We start from the raw sequence: 17,063 nt of genomic DNA, 5'->3' as shown, positions 1-17,063 counted from the left end.
TGTTGCATTTTCTTGATCATTCCTCGAGTGATAGGACCTTGATGTGTCACCATGTCATCCCTTCGTGTATCATCTCCTCCCGCTTGAGAAGGATTTGTCCTNAAATCCATANAATCATCTTCTTCTCCAGAATCATAACCTGCCAAAGGTTTAAGATNAGATACATTAAAGGTAGAATGGACTCCATAGGATGGCGGAAGATCTATCTGATAAGCATTGTTGTTTATCCGCCGTATCACTCTAAAAGGTCCATCTCCTCGAGGATTGAGTTTGGATTTTCTTAGTTGAGGAAACCTTTCCTTCCTAAGATGTACCCAAACTAGATCACCTTCATTGAAGATCAACTCTTTCTTTCCTTTGTTATGCTTTTTGGCATATTTCTCATTTTGTTGTTGAATTTGATCACAAACCCTTTGATGTAATTCTTTGATAAACTTAGATTTAGATACCCCTTCTTGATGAACAAAATCAAAAGAAGTTGGAAGCGGTATCAAATCCATAGGTGTTAAAGGTTTGAAACCATAGACAACTTCAAAAGGAGAAATTTTAGTAGGTCCATGAACTACTCATCCCAAGATTTGTGATTTCCTTTGCGATGATCATCTTGTGGGTGTGAGCATAGGGCGAGGAGGTTCCTCTGGAGCAAACATTGGATGACAGAGATGTTACGATTTAGATTTTCTTTATAATTGTATTTTAGATAGTTTTGTTTATCCAGTTTGTATATACATTTTAAAATTTGTAGTTGGTTTTAGATAAATATAAGTTGATGTTACAGTGTATAACTAATCCATCGTATTAAATATGTGATGATTATTATATAATTAAATGTTATACTTTGGAATGTGACGTAATAAACTAAAATATCATGTTCACGTAATTTTTCATCTCTTTGATTCCATGTTTAAATGTCAAAAATAAAAATAAAGGAGAATTAATCGAATATGTACTCATGCAACATGATTTGCATTTGAAAATGTTATTGCATTAAAATTTACTGACTTATTAAGTTTTCGTAAAAATATCTTTCTTTTTTTATAGAAAGTAAAAATCCGTTTCAGGTAACAAAATCAAATTAATCCTCAAAATAGTCAAAATTAAAATAGTAAATGATACTTTATTAGGTTAATCGGATTTTAAAATTAAAATAGTCAAAATTAATATGTGTTAATAGGATGTAAGTTAACATTTTCTTTTTAAATTTTGTTTTTGAAGTTAAAATTTAATACACACTTTAATGTTAATATAATTTAATATAAGGTAATATTTTAAAATTTAGAAATATAATTTATTAAATTAAAATAAGTAAAAACACATTTAAAAAAATTAAAAACAAAAAATTTAAAAGATAAAAAAAAAACTAATAAAAGATTAATAGATTAAAAATCCGAAAGAAATGCTCACCAGATTTTAAAATTTGAAAAAAAAATTAACATTAAATTTCAAAATTTGAATTCCTAGATAAACCTATACATTATTCTCGAAATCTGATAAGTCTATACATCATTATTCTCGAAATCTGATAAGTCTATTCATCATTCTTCTCGAAATCTGATACGTCTATAAATAAAATTTAACATTAAATTTCAAATTTGCAATTCAAAATTTTAAAAAATTATTCTCGAAACCTGATAAGTCTATAAATTAAATTTTAAAATTTGGTGAGTTCCAAGATAAAATCTTAATATCATGTTAGACGAAAAGACAGGCTAGTTATGAAAGAGTAGATCGTAGATGAATGAAATAATTATAGGAGAGGAAAAAAAATAATATCCTTTTAAAAAAGATAATTTAGACATCATTTTTTTTTTTTGAAATACAAGAAAAAAAACCTTTCAGGTGCACAATTTAAAAACATTAACCTCTATATATTCCATCGTGCGGCCTGTTTCTTAATCCAAAGTCTCGCTTATTTCTTAGAATTTCAAAATGAAGAGAAAAATGATAAACGGAGCTCCGTCGAGCTCTGGGGAATCTGGGCAACAGCAAAGCTCCCAAGCTCCGAATTACTCTCGGATCCTGCCACCAACAACCACCGCCACTCGAACCACTACGCCAAATTGGGAAATCTTATTCAGGCGACTAGATCCTGACTTACCAGAGAACTTTGCATATAGTTTGAAGCGGGTCTTCTTTGGAGATACTGGAACCAATGACTTTCCAGATGACAAACTCCGAGGAAAAAAAGCCATTCGACTGATTCCGTTAGAAGATAATGAAGTGTGCCGACTTGGTAAGGAGCTTTTTGAGCGTATTAATTACTCTGTCTCACAATATCATCTTGGTGTTATTTTTATTTTGGCATTTCAACTGAAAAGCCCTGGAGATGGAAAAACAGAGAGAATGTTCCCAGCCTTCGATGAACTAGGGATTCCTGAAGATATCGATTACTTCTCACTTGATCGATCTGGTAAGCTTGATGGTGGTTACACAACAACTATCCATGAATCTGGAGAAATGTATGAAAATGCTATGGCATATTCGTTCTTGGCCTGTTCTATACTGAAATATTTTGTCCGGTCAGTTGATAACTTTTCCAATTCTCTCCAAAACATTGAAAGCGGTTTTCGTAAGTTTTATGGTAGAGATTTCCCTCTTGGAGCTATCGACATGCAAGGAAATACAATATCTAATATTCATTGTCAATTCATATATGATCTTATGAGAATCACTCTTTATAGGTTTTTGTACAATGCAAATCATAGAGGAAAGGTCAATGAAGTACAGAGTTTTCTATATGATATGTGTTTAGAACACAACGGTATGCATGTGATTCCCATTGCCTTCAAACTCTGTGAAGCTTTTCAATGTTTACCATATGAACTCCTATCAGCAATATACTGTGAAATGTATGAACCTCAGATAGAGGGCCTTAAATCTGCCTTCACGCTTCTTGGTAGTAAAGAGGAAAGGTATCGCAGACAAATATGGAAGTATGCAACGCTATTTGATTTTACCTTTCTCAAACTATTACAAACCAAGAGATGTGTAAGATTCGTATTCATTCTTGCATGTATGTTGAAAATTGAGAGCCCAGCTGCCAACTCTGGAATCGTGGAAATAAAGCAATTTAAGAAAATCAGTGAAAGCGACAGGGTGAAGTTGGAAAATGCTACAAGTTTGCACATGACTGAGTTGAAGAATTCTTTAGTTTCAAAAAAGTATTACAATTTAGTGTCTCGAATATTGTATTCCAATAACCATGTTTAGTGGATTTTGTCAGGAGACGTGGAATAGTATTTCAATATCATGTTTAAAGTTTCTTGTTTGGCATGTATTATTTTTAGTATAAATATTTATGTTTTTTAAGAAGAAACAATTTGAGAAAAGTCAATGACTCGAAATGAATTTTTAGTTTCGTCAATTTGTCTATATAAATATTTATCTTATTTAAGAAGAAACCAATAATTTGTTTATTTTATTATTTTCATTCAAAAATTAAAATTTAGGAAATGTGTATAAAAAGTTAACTTATTTCGATTCAATGTCTAGTATTATTAATTATTAAATTTTTTTATTATTGACTTTAATAATAACATCTATTTATTAATCATAAATATTTGACTTATTTTGATTTGTAAATTTTAGCATAATTCATTCTATAATTTTTTCTTACATTAATTTTAATTCTCGATAAGATTAATGATCAATACATATTTATGTTTAAGGTTACATGTTTATTTCTTATTTCTTTAGGTGGATTTGTTGTAACTATAAAGTTATACGAAATGATCAATTAGATATTTGATTAATTAATGACTTTTTTTATTTTTTTAGTTTCATTTTAATCAAGAAAAATAAAATGATGAAAGTAATAAAATAAAAATATATTAAAAAAGAGAATATTATATTATGGTAATCACTATAATTCTCTACACTAATGATAAACTAATAAGAAATATAGTTATTATAAACGATCTTTTTAATAAAAATAAGAATAAATATCCGAAAAAATATATAAAAAAAGAGTACAAATAGTAAATGGAGGCAATTTGAGGAAATCAGTCTAAGGGACCGGGAGAGGATGACTGCTCTTAAGAATTCTTTATAGAAAATTACAAGTTAACGACTAAACTATTGGATATTTGTAAAATTGATATCCAAGCCATGTTTCTTGAATTTTAATTTTTAAGAATATAATGAATCTCGAAAATATTTATTTTTCCATGTGGTTGCTTTTTAATCTTTTAAGTTTTTTTTTTTTTAATTGTAATAACTCTTTTATTTCAACCTTTGAATGGTAACACTCTCCTTTGTATGAAATCACATGATAAATAGATGTAAGAATTTATTTCAAATTTTTTTGTTCTATTATTTTTTATTCATCTCTAATAATTTATTGATTTTTATTTTTTCTCTCTCTCAAAAATAGAAATTTAGGAAATGTGTGTACATATGTCAAAAATAACAATTAATTTGTATAAAAATGAGAATTAATGTACTCCTGCAATTAGAAAATGTCATGAGTATTAAAATTTACTTGTTAAGCTTTCATGAAAAAATATATATATTTTTTAGAAAGTAAATCCGTTTCAAGTAAAAAAATCAAATTAATCTTCAAAATAGTAAAAATTAAAATAGTAAAAGGTACTTTATTAGGTTAATCAAATTTTAAAATTAATATAGTCAAAATTAATATATATTTTAATATCAAATCCGGTTAACATATTTTTTTAGATTTTATTTTTTAAAGTTAAAATTTAATAAATTTTTTAATGTTAATACAATACATATATTTTAATATTTTAAGGTTTTAAAATATAACTTATTAAACTAAAATAAATAAAACACATATAAAAAAAAGTAAAAGCAAAAAAATTGAAAAAACAAAATAAAATAATAATAGAATGAGATTGAATTTTGAATTCCGGGAGAAGTAATCGTCAGATTTTAAAATTAGAAAGAAATAAGTATTATATTCCAAAATTTAATAGTTGTGTTAGCCGAATTTTAAAATTTGATAAGTTATTTAACTGATTTTGAAATTTAATAAGTTTTTTATTTGAATTATGAAATTTGATAAACTTATTAAAAAATTTCAAAATCAATTTAGTTCTTTAATTGAATTTTGAAATTCGAATTTTAAAATTAAGTTTCTAAATCTAATGTATCCATAAATTATAATTTGAAACCGAGTGAATTCTGAAGTTTAATTTAAAATTTCATTTTCAAATCTGATTAAATTAGAGAAAGAAAATTAGGTTATAAATGGATGAAGTAATTATAGGAGAGGGGAAAAAAATTACTTAAAAGGTAATTTAGACATTAAAATTTTTGTTGGCAGTGCAAAAAGAAATCTTGCAGGTGCATATAGAGGAGCCCACAATTTAACCTAAAGAGTCGATTGTGCGGCTTGTGGTACTTAACCTAAAAAGACTTGATTGTGCGGCGAAGAGCGCCAGATCTTAGAATTTCAAAATGGATGAAGTCATGAGAAAACTGAGAAACAGTGGTCCGTCTAGCTCTGGGGGATCACGGCAACAGGAAACCACCCAAGCTCCGATTTACTCTGCGGTCCTGCCACCAACAACCACCACCACCCCAACATCTGCACCAAATAAATGGGATAACGTATTCAGGCACCTTAAGCCTGTAACAGTTCAGTTACCAGAGGAGTACGAATGTCTTAAGACGTTTACCTTCGAAGGAGTGACTGGAACCGATGACTTTCCGGATGACAAACTCCGAGGACGAAAAGCCATTCGACTGATTCCGTTAGAAGACAACGAAGTTTGCCGACTTGGTAAGGAGCTTTTTCAGCGTATTAATTACTCTATCTCACAATATCATCTAGGTGTTATTTTTCTTTTGGCCTTTCAACTCAAAACTGCTGGAGATGGAAAAACGGAGAGAATGTTCCCAGCCTTCGATGAATTAGGAATTCCTGAAGATATCGATTACTTCTTAGTAGATCGATCTGGACGGTCTGATGGTGGTTATGTAACAACTGTCCACGAATCTGGAGAAATATATGAAAATGCTGCGGCTTATTCATTCTTGGCCTGTTCTATCCTGAAATATTTTGTCCGATCGGTTGATAACTTTTCCAATTCTCTCCAACACATTCAAAGCGGTTTTCGTAAGTTTTATGCTAGAGATTTCCCTCTTGGAGCTATCAATATTCGACGGGATACCATTTCTATGATTCATAATCATTTCTCAAACTCTGAGCTTCTGAAAAACACTCTTTATAGGTTTTTGTACAATGCAAATCATAGAGGAATGGTCTGTGATATACAGAGTTTTATATATGATAAGGATTTAACCCACACCGGTATTCATGCGGTTCCCATTGCCTTCACAATCTGTGTAGCTTTGCAATGTTCAGCATATGAACTCCTAGCAGCAATATACGCCAGAAGGTTTCAGCCTCAGATAAAAGCCCTTTTAACTGCCTTCCAACTTCTTGTTGAAAAGGAAAGGCATCGCAGACAAATGTGGAAGTATGCAAGGATATTTGATCATACCTTTCTCTTACCATTACAAACCATGAGATACCCAAAATTCACATTCATTCTTGCATGTATCTTGAAAAATGAGAGCCCAGCTGTCTACCCTCGAATCTTGGAATTAAAGCAATATGAGGAAATTCCTCAAAGGGACAGGGAGAGGTTGGAAACTGGAACAAGATTGCACATGACTGCTTTGAAGAATTCTTTAGCATTAAAAGAACGTTACGATTTAATGCCTAAAGTATTGGATTACTTGTATAATCCAAGTCATAATTTTCACTAAAATACCCCTAGGTAGGGTAAGTAGGGATGGTAGGGCTAAGTTGGGGAGGTAGGGTTAAGTAGGGAAATGAAAACTATTAGTCCTTTCTAGGTTTGTGAATAAGGAATGTGAATAAGTAACTCTCTGGTAATTGGTTGGTCATGAATGTACGTTTTATACTAAAGAGGTCTGTTGAATAGAATTTGATCAATCCTTTGTTGTGGTTAAAGCATGAATCAAATCAGTGTTCGAGAATCAAGATTTCGTTTGAGCATTAATTCAATCACTTTTTCAATTTTTTTAATCAAGGAATAGATTACTTTATTTGCATGACTTAGATGTATGGATTTATCCTATAAGCAAGACCATCACATCGCAGCATGTTGTTATCAAAGACAAAATCTATTATTTTTTGTAGAAAATTTCTTAATTATTCACTAACAACTAGAAAGAGATTCTTTAATAAGAAAGAATTCACTTCAGATATAAGATACTTATTTATAAGTTTTTTAACAATTATGTATGATAGAATCATCAAAAATTTTATTTTTTTAAACTCTGTCAGTAATTCTTTATAGACTCGAGAAATAAAGAGAAGATATGTGTGAACGATATATACAACAACAAGAAGAAGGAAAATGATTGAATAGAATAACTCCTTGTATTCTAAGTATTTGTATTTGTTTATTGATCTTGTAGGTCTTTTAAATTGCAATACTTTTTTTATTTCAACTTTGAATTACAACGACTCTTTTTGATTTCAAATCACATGATGGATAGATGTAAGAATTTATTTTTAAGTTATATTACTATGTTTTTTATTTGTCTCTAATAATTTATTGATTTTTATCTTTTTTTTTCTCTCAAAAATAGAAATTTAGAGAATGTGTATTAAAAAAACAAACTTATTTAATGTAGTTTCTATAAGTCTATTATCATTAGTTAAGTTTTTTATTTTCAGTTTTAATAATAATCTCCTCTCTATTTATATTTATTGATCTTAAGAAAATATGTCTTATTTTATTTGTAATTTTGAGAAGATTAGTAAATTTAGTATAAAACATTCTATAATTTTTTACTATATTAATTATAATTCTCGATCCTTCTCATTATTCATTCTCAATATAGACTTATATTTAAGGTTACATATTACCTTTCGTTTTAGTTCGTGAACAAATAAAAATTATTGAAGTTTTTCTATTTGTGTTAGGTTTAGTTTCAATTATTTTGTTTGGATTATTTGTAACTACAAATTTATAATATTAATGAGATGACCAGTTGAATATTTGATTAACTAATATGTTATTCTTTTTAATTCTCTATTTATTTAATTTCATCTTAATAAAAAAAGAATAAAATGATCAAAATAATAAAATAAAAGAATAATAATAAAAATACTAAAAATAAGAAAATGGTATATTATGATATATGTCTACTTAACTATAATTACTAGATTTTCTCTACACTAATGATAAAAATATAAGAATTCTAGTTATTATAAACTGTCCTTTTAATAAAAATAAGAATAAAACTTGACAAAAATATAAACAGTCATGGTACAAATAGTAAACGGAGGCATTATCGTATTTTTTGTGCATAGTATTTACTTGTGGGGTACATCACTTTTTAGATAGCTTAGCAATGAAGGTTTTCAACCAGCATTGCATAGCCACACAATATGCTCTGATAACCCTTGGTTTTCATGGGTAACTTTTTCTTTTTTATTTCCTAACAATCAGTGCAGAGTTTTCTTTACTTCATTTCATGTTCACACACTCTTTGCTTTACATGATCATGGCTTTTTGACATAAGAACACTATCAGAATTGTTCAGTTTACCGTTTGAATTATGACCCTATACCATTTTACAAATCCCCCAACATTAAGTGTCTACATCCCAAATTGCTTTTCAATCTTAAATGCTTTTTCTTTCGTAATTGTCTACTTTCTTTCAACTGTACTAAGATTCCACGACGTTTCTTGTCTTCAATTATTTTTCCTTTTTCTTGACCATTAGGCCTTCAAACTCTCACTCACTAGCCCCTTTTTAACAAGATAATCTCAACACTCTCAATAACTTCTTGAATTTCAAACTTGGACGACCAACATCCACCATGGTGAGAACATCCTCCAAGAAGATCCCACTTGTCATACTAAGCGATGATGAAAACTTTTACACTGAAGCTTCTACACCCTCAAAACACACACCTCCTTCAACCTCTAAGTTGCACAGAAATGGCAAGTCAATTGACTCAGTTTCAGGTCAAGCCAAGAGAAGTCTGTGCATGTGTTCAGAACCTGATATTGAGGACTATGGCGATTTTCTGAGGAAGAAGAAGAAGACGAGCAAAGCAGATAACAACACTTTACTCCACCGGTTTAGGAGCAAGAAAGGGTTGTTTGTCACCGATGTCACCAAAACTGAATGGTGTGAAAGGCAAATGGAGTTTTCTCTTTTCTCTGAAGAATGGAAGAACAAAGAAGGCAAGCCAATGGATTTTGGAGGAGAAAAGAGGATCAGTGAAGCTATGGAAGTTGGTAGAAATCGACATGTTCAACTTCAACTAGAGGTTCAGACTTTGGTGGAACTGGAGGCGAAGTCAGCTGAGGACGACATGGCAATGAAACTTGTTAACTTCATAAATGGGGTGAATCAGTTGCTGTTTGATGGGTTAACACGCGAGCTTCCAATACTGAGTTTTGCTTTTGCAGAAGGCATATGGATGGTGGGAAAGATTGATGAAGTTCAAATGCCTAAAGCAAAGAAAGATCATAATCCGATACTGATTGAGTTAAAGACTCGTTCCCAAGACACGGTTCCTTCAGAAGCACAGAAAAGAAACGGAAGGATTCAGCTAATGTGTTACAAGTATTTGTGGGACAATTTAGTAGCACATGCTCATCATGATTTCCCACGCAAACAATTGTATGATTATTTTGAATTGAATCCACGTCGTGCTTTGAGTAACGATCTACAAGCAGCATGCAAAGAGTCTGGATTCACAGCACTGAATCTTGGTGATGTGGTGAGGTGTTACCAAAATACGTGCAAGATGCTGCAACCTTGTAATAAAGAGTTAGTGTTGAGATATGAGTCTCAGAGGGACCATTCGGTGCTGGTTGAAGAAAAGATTACATATGATGAGGGTTGGGTGAAGAGTGAAATAGGAAGTTGTCTTGAGTTGTGGCTTGGACAGAGAGAAGCCAGATATGTGGCTGAGGATGAGCAATGGAAGTGTGGTTACTGTGATTTTGTTTCTGAGTGTCAAGGATACACTGATATCGACAGTGAAAGCACACAATTTGAAAGTGATTACTCCAGTGAGTAGAAAGAAATGTACTGTGATGTAGAAGTTAATAAAAAATTCTGCTGTCATTTTATATACTCTTTTCCAATCTTATCTTTTGTTTGTATCAGTAAATTCAGCAACAAGATTTTAATGTATTGTTTCGATTTCAATGATTTGTGAACTTCTTTTAATTCATCTTTCAAACAAACTCCCTCCCCAAAACATCCTAATTCAATAATAAAAGGATTTCATGAAAATCTCCTCCCCCTTTCTCCTGAATAAAAAAACTTTACTTTTACACCCTAAAATTGGTTAGAACCCTATGTCAAAGCTCAACCTTGTCCAATTAACCTACCTTCATTCTCGTAACCACCTCCTCCAAAACGCCAGCAACTACTTATTCTTCACCGTCAAGCCAAGTTCCCCTGCCACAATAACAGTGGTAGCCATATCCAGAAACATGCCATGCTCCACCACACCAGCAAGCTGCAGAATTGCGACACTCGCAGCCTTCAAATCCCCGATACTCCTCTCGAAATACAAATCAACGATGAAGTTCCCATTGTCCGTGACAAAGGGTTCCTCCTTCTCCCCGAAAGTTCTAAGCTTTGCAACACACCCAGCCTCCTCAAACAGCCTGCGTAACCTCTCAGCAGTGAACTTCCAACAAAATTGAATAACCTCAACGGGCATGGCCAATCCACTCCCCCCTATATAGTTCACGAGCTTGGACTCGTCAACAACAACAATAAACTTCTTGCATGCGCTCTCCACCATCTTCTCCCTAAGGAGGTAGCCACCGCGACCCTTTACGAGGTTGAGGAAAGGGTCAACCTCGTCGGCACCGTCGATGGCCAGATCGACGACGGGGTGGGAGTCGAGATCGGACAGGGGAATCCCAAGGGAGAGTGCCTGTTCGTGTGTTATCTTGGAGGTGGGGATTCCGACAATGTCTTTGAGTTTGCCCTGTCGGAGAAGTTCTCCTATGCGGTCCACGGCGAGCTTGGCGGTGGAGCCTGTGCCGAGGCCGATAACCATGCCGGATTCGACGTACTCAACGGCCTTGTAGGCTGCGATCTTCTTGATGTCATCTTGGGTGAAGACGACGGAGGGGGAGGAAGGGAGGAGGATGCCGGCGTCCATGGCGGCGTTCTCGGTGGCGATGAAATGCGGGTAGGGAATGGCCATCTTAATGGGTGAAAAGACCTAAAATTGCCACCCCCAAAGGTTTAAACGTGTGGTGGAAGCAGAAAGAAGAGAGATAAGGTTGAAAGGTTAGAGAGGATTGAGATTGATTGGGTATATATAGAGAAAAAGCAATTTGGTTCAAAGACTGAGTTTTTGTAGTTTCGAGAAATTGACATGCCCAGAAAGACGTTTTTGTAACGTTTATACGTAAATCAGCGAAGAAGCACACAAAAAATTTTACAATTATTTTAATAAACAAGTAATGCAGTTTCAAGTCCTTTAGGAAAGATATAATTAATTAAAACATAAAAAATTATTAAAATATAAAAAATAATTAATTATATCGATTGTAATTAAAACATAAAAAATTATCAATTATATTTTAATTGTAACTAAAATTTAAATCATAATTTATTATTATTTTTCATTGATAATCAATTATAACACTAACCTGTATATTCTTTTTACGATTTCAATATTATGTAATTAATTATAGTTTTTTGTACTTAATTACAAATACAAAAATGGTGTACTCGTTTCGACTTTTTTGTATGAAGTGTGAAAACCACACAACTTACCTATAAATATAATTTTAAATTTCTTTATCTACTTTAATAATAAGACATTTAAATTTACTTATAAGCATGAAAAAAAACGCCAGAAAGATAAAAGAAACGGAGAGAAAATATTCCAACCAAGAATGCAGGCATGCAGATTCCAAGATTTTCTGGAGGGATAAACCTTAAACTGTTTGTAATTTAATTAAGTACACATAATTCTTAAAATGAAAAAGACTAATATAATTTAATAACTTTAAATCAACCATACTAAATTCAAAGCAGAAAAAGTGTAATATATTTACATTTTTCAAATAAAAATAAGAAAAACATATAATTATTTATCTTTATAAATTGAAATTAACTTGAGAGGATATATATATTATAAATCCATTTACTTTTAATTATTCGTAATTAATTTGAACTTGCTAATAAAATTATTTTTTTATTTGTTTCACTCAGGAAGAATCTTCACCTGCGAATGTTTTTACTCAAAACTTTTATGTGATAAAGTATAACCTACTGTTAAATAATTAGTTATTCCTAATATTTTTATTTAGTATAACTGTGTTGTGGAAGAATACACATAATATTATTGCAATACTAATTTAATATTTTATTTAATTTGCCTGTACAGTAAATTTTTTTATCAATTATTAGTTTCTTTATAATAATAGTACTAATTCTGTAGAAGAAGAATACACATAAGATTATCTGTGTATTTATATAGTATGATCACTGTTCTAATGATCCATTTCCTTCAGGAGCAATCAGTTACTCTTATTTGTTTTTACATTCCATAAAAAATGAATTTGTTTGGATCAATTAAAACAAGTACGTTTGAATAAAATTTTGTAATTGATATAATTGATGTGATTAAAAAAATATTTGTTCTTTTAATAATATAAAAATTAAAGACGTAACCATTCAATAGTTTGTTGTCAAGAAAAAATGATGACCTGAACTCAGATCATAAAACTTAATAAAGAGATTAACAAATGTATTGTCATCACAAAAATAGAGAATTTAATTCCTAGATTCACTTTATCTTTCACAGTAAACTTAATTATTATGAAAAATGAAAATTTGCTTTTGAAAGAATTTGAAATTGTATAATAGGTTTTATATATATATATATATATATATATATATATATATATATATATATATAAATTAGTTTTATTCAATTTATCAAAATTTTTCACTTTAAAATTTTTATTTTTGATTTAAAATTGTTTTCTCTTACTTTAAGTGATTAATTTGTTTACCAACACTAATTAAGAATTTTCAAAAATATCAAGCTCAATAACTAATTTTATTCACATAAGAATTACTTTTTAGAGGTATACTTGTTTAATGATCACTTAACGAGATACTATGAGTTATGTGAATTTTTATAAAAGGTTTAATGTCTAGGTTTGGTTTGAAATTTTAAATAGGTACATTTTCTTTTCGACGTCTCAATTGGATTTTGGATTTTTGTTTTTATAAAATTGATGCAATTAAAGGCCTATCAAATTGGACAAACGACCGTTTAACTTTAGCTTACCTGGCATGGTCATTGTATACATTAATCATATGTGACATTAAAAATGAATTTTGTTTTAAAAATTATGAATGCATAGAGGTGAAATTATGTTTTCAAAAAGGGCAAAGTAGGAAAAATCACAAAATTTAAGTGCAGTTTTAAAAATTATGAATGCATAGAGGTGAAATTAGGTTTTCAAAAAGGGCAAAGTAGGAAAAATCACAAAATTTAAGTGCAGGCCCTTGAAATACAAATTAGATTGGGAAAAAATTGGAAATTTGTATTATTAGGGTTCGTCTGAGGAAAAAAAATAAGATATCTTATTCTTGAGATTGTAAACGACAAGAAAAATAGTGGAATCAATAATGGGGAGAGCATGGAGGATGTGCTAAGCTTCATAAGTCATTTTTTGGTCACTTGCATGTTCTTTGCCACCTAATTATGGATTATAAGATTAAATGGTCCAAAATGTTAATGTAGAAGTGAATCCGTGATTTGATAACAAATTTTGCAGGCTTGAAGGAGCTAGAAGAGGGGAAGGCTATAAATATTGTAGATCTATCACTCAACAACAATTCATGCCGAGATGCATCCATATTGGTTTACTTTTTGTTCAAGAAAATTTAGTTGACAGACCAACCATGGCTACCATTTTACTAATGCTTAATAGTCATTATTTGAGTCTCTCTATTCCTATAGAACCTGCATTTTATATGAACAATAGAACTAGAAGTTTTCCAGATATGCAATCATGGGAGTATAATTAAAGGGAAAGAGGATCAAGTGAACCGATATTAAATCAACTCAATAATAGAAAAATGAAGCTTCAATTATTGAGCTATCCTCTCGTTAGATGTTGTTCATCAGAGTGGGAAGACTGGAGGCAATGTTGTAAAACCCTAATAAAACAAACTCCAAATTTTTTCCCCCAATCTGATTTGCATTTCTCAATTAAAGGGGTTGCACTTGAATTTTTTGATTTTTCTCACTTTGCCCTTCGATAAAGCTGATTAAACCTATGTGCATTCAAAATTTTTAATACAAAATTCGATTTTAATGCCACTTGTGATTGATATATACACTCATCATGCCACGTAAGCCAAAGTTAAACCATTGTTTGACGGCAGACGTTTAATTGCACCAATTTTACAAAAACAATGATACAATTGAGACGTAGAAAAGAAAAGAGACCGACCTATTTAAGATTTCAAACCAAAATAAAAACCTACCGAGAAATTAAACCTTTATAAAAACATTTTCATTTAAAAAAAATTAAAAACAACTATTCACTTGAGCTAACATTTCACATTTTTATCCAACGAATTAAGTCTTCACCCAACAATCTCAACCATCCTTAACTCTCTTAGTTTTTTCAAAATATTTTCATTTAGTAACAATTTCGCTTACCCGACTACCAAACCTCTAGAGAACCAATTTCACTAAGTTTGACAAACATATTCTAGTTTTTGAAATGAGTTTTGATTCACCAACAAATAACATTTGAAAGTCATTGGAATATTAGTTTTACTTTTGCCAATTTGAAATTTAGAAAAAAAGTTTGATCAATTGAATTCAATATGTATTTTATTTATTTTTCAAACCAGTATAACTACAAAATAGTCCAATATAGGTGATCAAAAGCCAATTTAAATCAAATTGATATACATATTCTTAATTTGGTCTTTAATCACTCATTTCCATTTAACTCACACCAACAATCAATATGCAACAAATCAACACTAACAATATTGTTCAGTCTATCTCATCACAAATACACTACACATCACCAATTCATCCAATCACAGTAAAGTAAAAGAATCAATTTAAATATCTAGCTCGCTTTAACTGAACTTGAGTTATTATCTCAGAGTTCCATTGACTCTATTTAACACATGTTATATACAAATAAAACTTATATCAACATATTTTAACAATCCTAATCAATTAGATATTCATATTGATTCCTTCTATGACACATGCAACAACTCTATAATCATCATGCAACATATCTCAGAAAGATTTCAAAAATAATAAAGAATAAACTTACTTTATGTAAGATCATGCCTGAGTAAGATTGTAATACTCTCTTTCAGGATTCCTATAATACATTTTGATCTTCAAACAAATGATATATTTGCTAAAATATTTTTTTTAAGAAAAAGTGTAAAATATAAAAAAAGTAATGTTTAGATAAATGATATATTTTACAAAATAAAATTTGATTAACTAATTTTATATTTGTAGTTTAAATTTTTTAATAATAAAATAATTGAGTTTCATTTATAAAACTTACTTTAATAATCAATTGTTTTAAAAAAAAAAGGAGATTATGTTATGTAATATGAAACTTACTTTCACAAATATTTGATTATATTGATTCAAACTAATTTATCGATTATATGCAAAACGTAATAATAGATTATGATTAATCACTTACAAAATATGTTTTTAAAATTTTTTTACATGGAGAACAGAATTAACAACTCTTTTTCCATACCTACTAAAATATTTTCTCAAACAAGAGTTCTTGAATAATCATATTTCATATTTTAAAGAAATTTTATTGTTCCATGATCAATCAAGATTGAATACATTTTTTTTTTAAATTATTTCAAGAAATATTGATTTTTTGCTATAATTATTTTAAGGAAAATATGTTACTTTAAGTGATATTTTTTATTTTTTTTTCTCACTTCATTAAATTGTTATACATCAATGTGTGGTGTGATTTTAAACGAGTGTTTTTAGTACTTTTTATTGAAGGATGTTTTAAGAAGTATTATATAATTTTTATTTTGATTGTATGAGTTATTATAACTGAATTATTCAAGAATTTAGTAGAACAATCTATATATTTGTACCATCAATGGAAAAATTTCATTATATATATATATATATATATATTTTGGTACACTTTGCGTAAATAATTATTTTTATTTTATATGATTTTATTTATTGTATAAAAGTAAAATAATTAAACCTATTATCAATTTAGTAAATAATAATTTATTTATATAAAATTAAACATTCTAAATACTTTGCTTCTTTTTTTAATCTATATGAACAATTCTTCTTCTTTTTTTCCTTTCTACTATATTTTTATATTTTGTTCTAATTTGGTACCTTTATTATAAATTTTATACTATAATTTAAAAATATATATTCACAGTGATTTGGAATATAATTTAAAAATACTAGAATGAAGAAAAATAGGAGGTGAAGAAAGAAAAGCCCGTTATCTCTAATTCAAGCCCAGCTTCACTTTCTAAAACACGGGCTTTAATTGAGAAGACAACCAATCTGCAATTAGCTCAGCCCAAAGTAATTCAAACATTAAATACGATTGGTTACAAAATTGTCACTAAATCTAGTGTGCTTCATTAGATTTGGAATCCACTGTTTTTTATTTCTTATTCATATATTTATGATCAATATATCTAATAAGACCTGATAAAATATAATTAAAACATAATATATTTAAACTATGTTATTAATTATATTATTTATATTTTTGACAGCATATAATATAATCTATATAGTATAAAGTATTTTCAGAGTATTAAGATCCATTTTTAGAATTTGATTCATCACAATAAAATTAAAGCAATAAAATTGAAATCTCAGAAAAAAAAAACATGTATTCAAAACAAAAGATAATATTTAAAGAAGAATGTGAACTTTGAAAAATGTTGTCAACATTTATGGATTGAATTTGAAATGAAATTTAGATAAAATATACTCATAAATTATTGTAAACACAAACCTAACAGAAAAAAAAAAACATTAC

The 17,063-nt window shown here is 29.5% G+C and overlaps 4 protein-coding genes across 6 annotated transcripts; 3 read left to right on the top strand and 1 right to left on the bottom strand.

Moving 5' to 3' along the window:
* Positions 1–1,908: 1,908 nt before the first annotated feature.
* LOC111242070 lies at positions 1,909–3,268 on the top strand. 3 transcript variants are annotated; one of them, XM_022783609.1, is made up of 2 exons: positions 1,909–2,410; positions 2,682–3,268. In XM_022783609.1, the coding sequence occupies exons 1-2, from the start codon at positions 1,930–1,932 to the stop codon at positions 2,750–2,752; spliced, it is 552 nt and encodes a 183-aa protein (XP_022639330.1). In that variant the 5' UTR covers positions 1,909–1,929; the 3' UTR covers positions 2,753–3,268. The 3 variants fall into 3 exon arrangements, with proteins under 3 accessions (XP_022639330.1, XP_022639329.1, XP_022639328.1); XM_022783608.1 differs by having other exon boundaries at positions 1,909–2,912; positions 3,031–3,268; XM_022783607.1 differs by having other exon boundaries at positions 1,909–2,933; positions 3,031–3,268.
* Positions 3,269–5,284: 2,016 nt separating this feature from the next.
* LOC106767500 lies at positions 5,285–6,943 on the top strand. The gene has a single exon (XM_014652407.2). The coding sequence runs from the start codon at positions 5,419–5,421 to the stop codon at positions 6,733–6,735; it is 1,317 nt and encodes a 438-aa protein (XP_014507893.1). The 5' UTR covers positions 5,285–5,418; the 3' UTR covers positions 6,736–6,943.
* Positions 6,944–8,215: 1,272 nt separating this feature from the next.
* On the top strand, positions 8,216–10,096 carry LOC106769465 (exonuclease V, chloroplastic). The gene has a single exon (XM_014655094.2). It carries the CDS (start codon positions 8,828–8,830, stop codon positions 10,040–10,042), a length of 1,215 nt encoding a protein of 404 aa, XP_014510580.1. The 5' UTR covers positions 8,216–8,827; the 3' UTR covers positions 10,043–10,096.
* A 64-nt stretch (positions 10,097–10,160) lies between these two features.
* On the bottom strand, positions 10,161–11,355 carry LOC106769466 (probable ribose-5-phosphate isomerase 2). The gene has a single exon (XM_014655095.2). It carries the CDS (start codon positions 11,189–11,191, stop codon positions 10,397–10,399), a length of 795 nt encoding a protein of 264 aa, XP_014510581.1. The 5' UTR covers positions 11,192–11,355; the 3' UTR covers positions 10,161–10,396.
* Between the last annotated feature and the right edge of the window lie 5,708 nt (positions 11,356–17,063).

Source organism: Vigna radiata, chromosome 7 (genome assembly GCF_000741045.1).
Source record: "Vigna radiata var. radiata cultivar VC1973A chromosome 7, Vradiata_ver6, whole genome shotgun sequence".
In the NCBI taxonomy this organism is placed as follows: domain Eukaryota; kingdom Viridiplantae; phylum Streptophyta; class Magnoliopsida; order Fabales; family Fabaceae; genus Vigna; species Vigna radiata.
The sequence above is the reverse complement of the archived record's forward strand: the minus strand, read 5'-3'. Positions and strand labels throughout refer to the sequence as shown.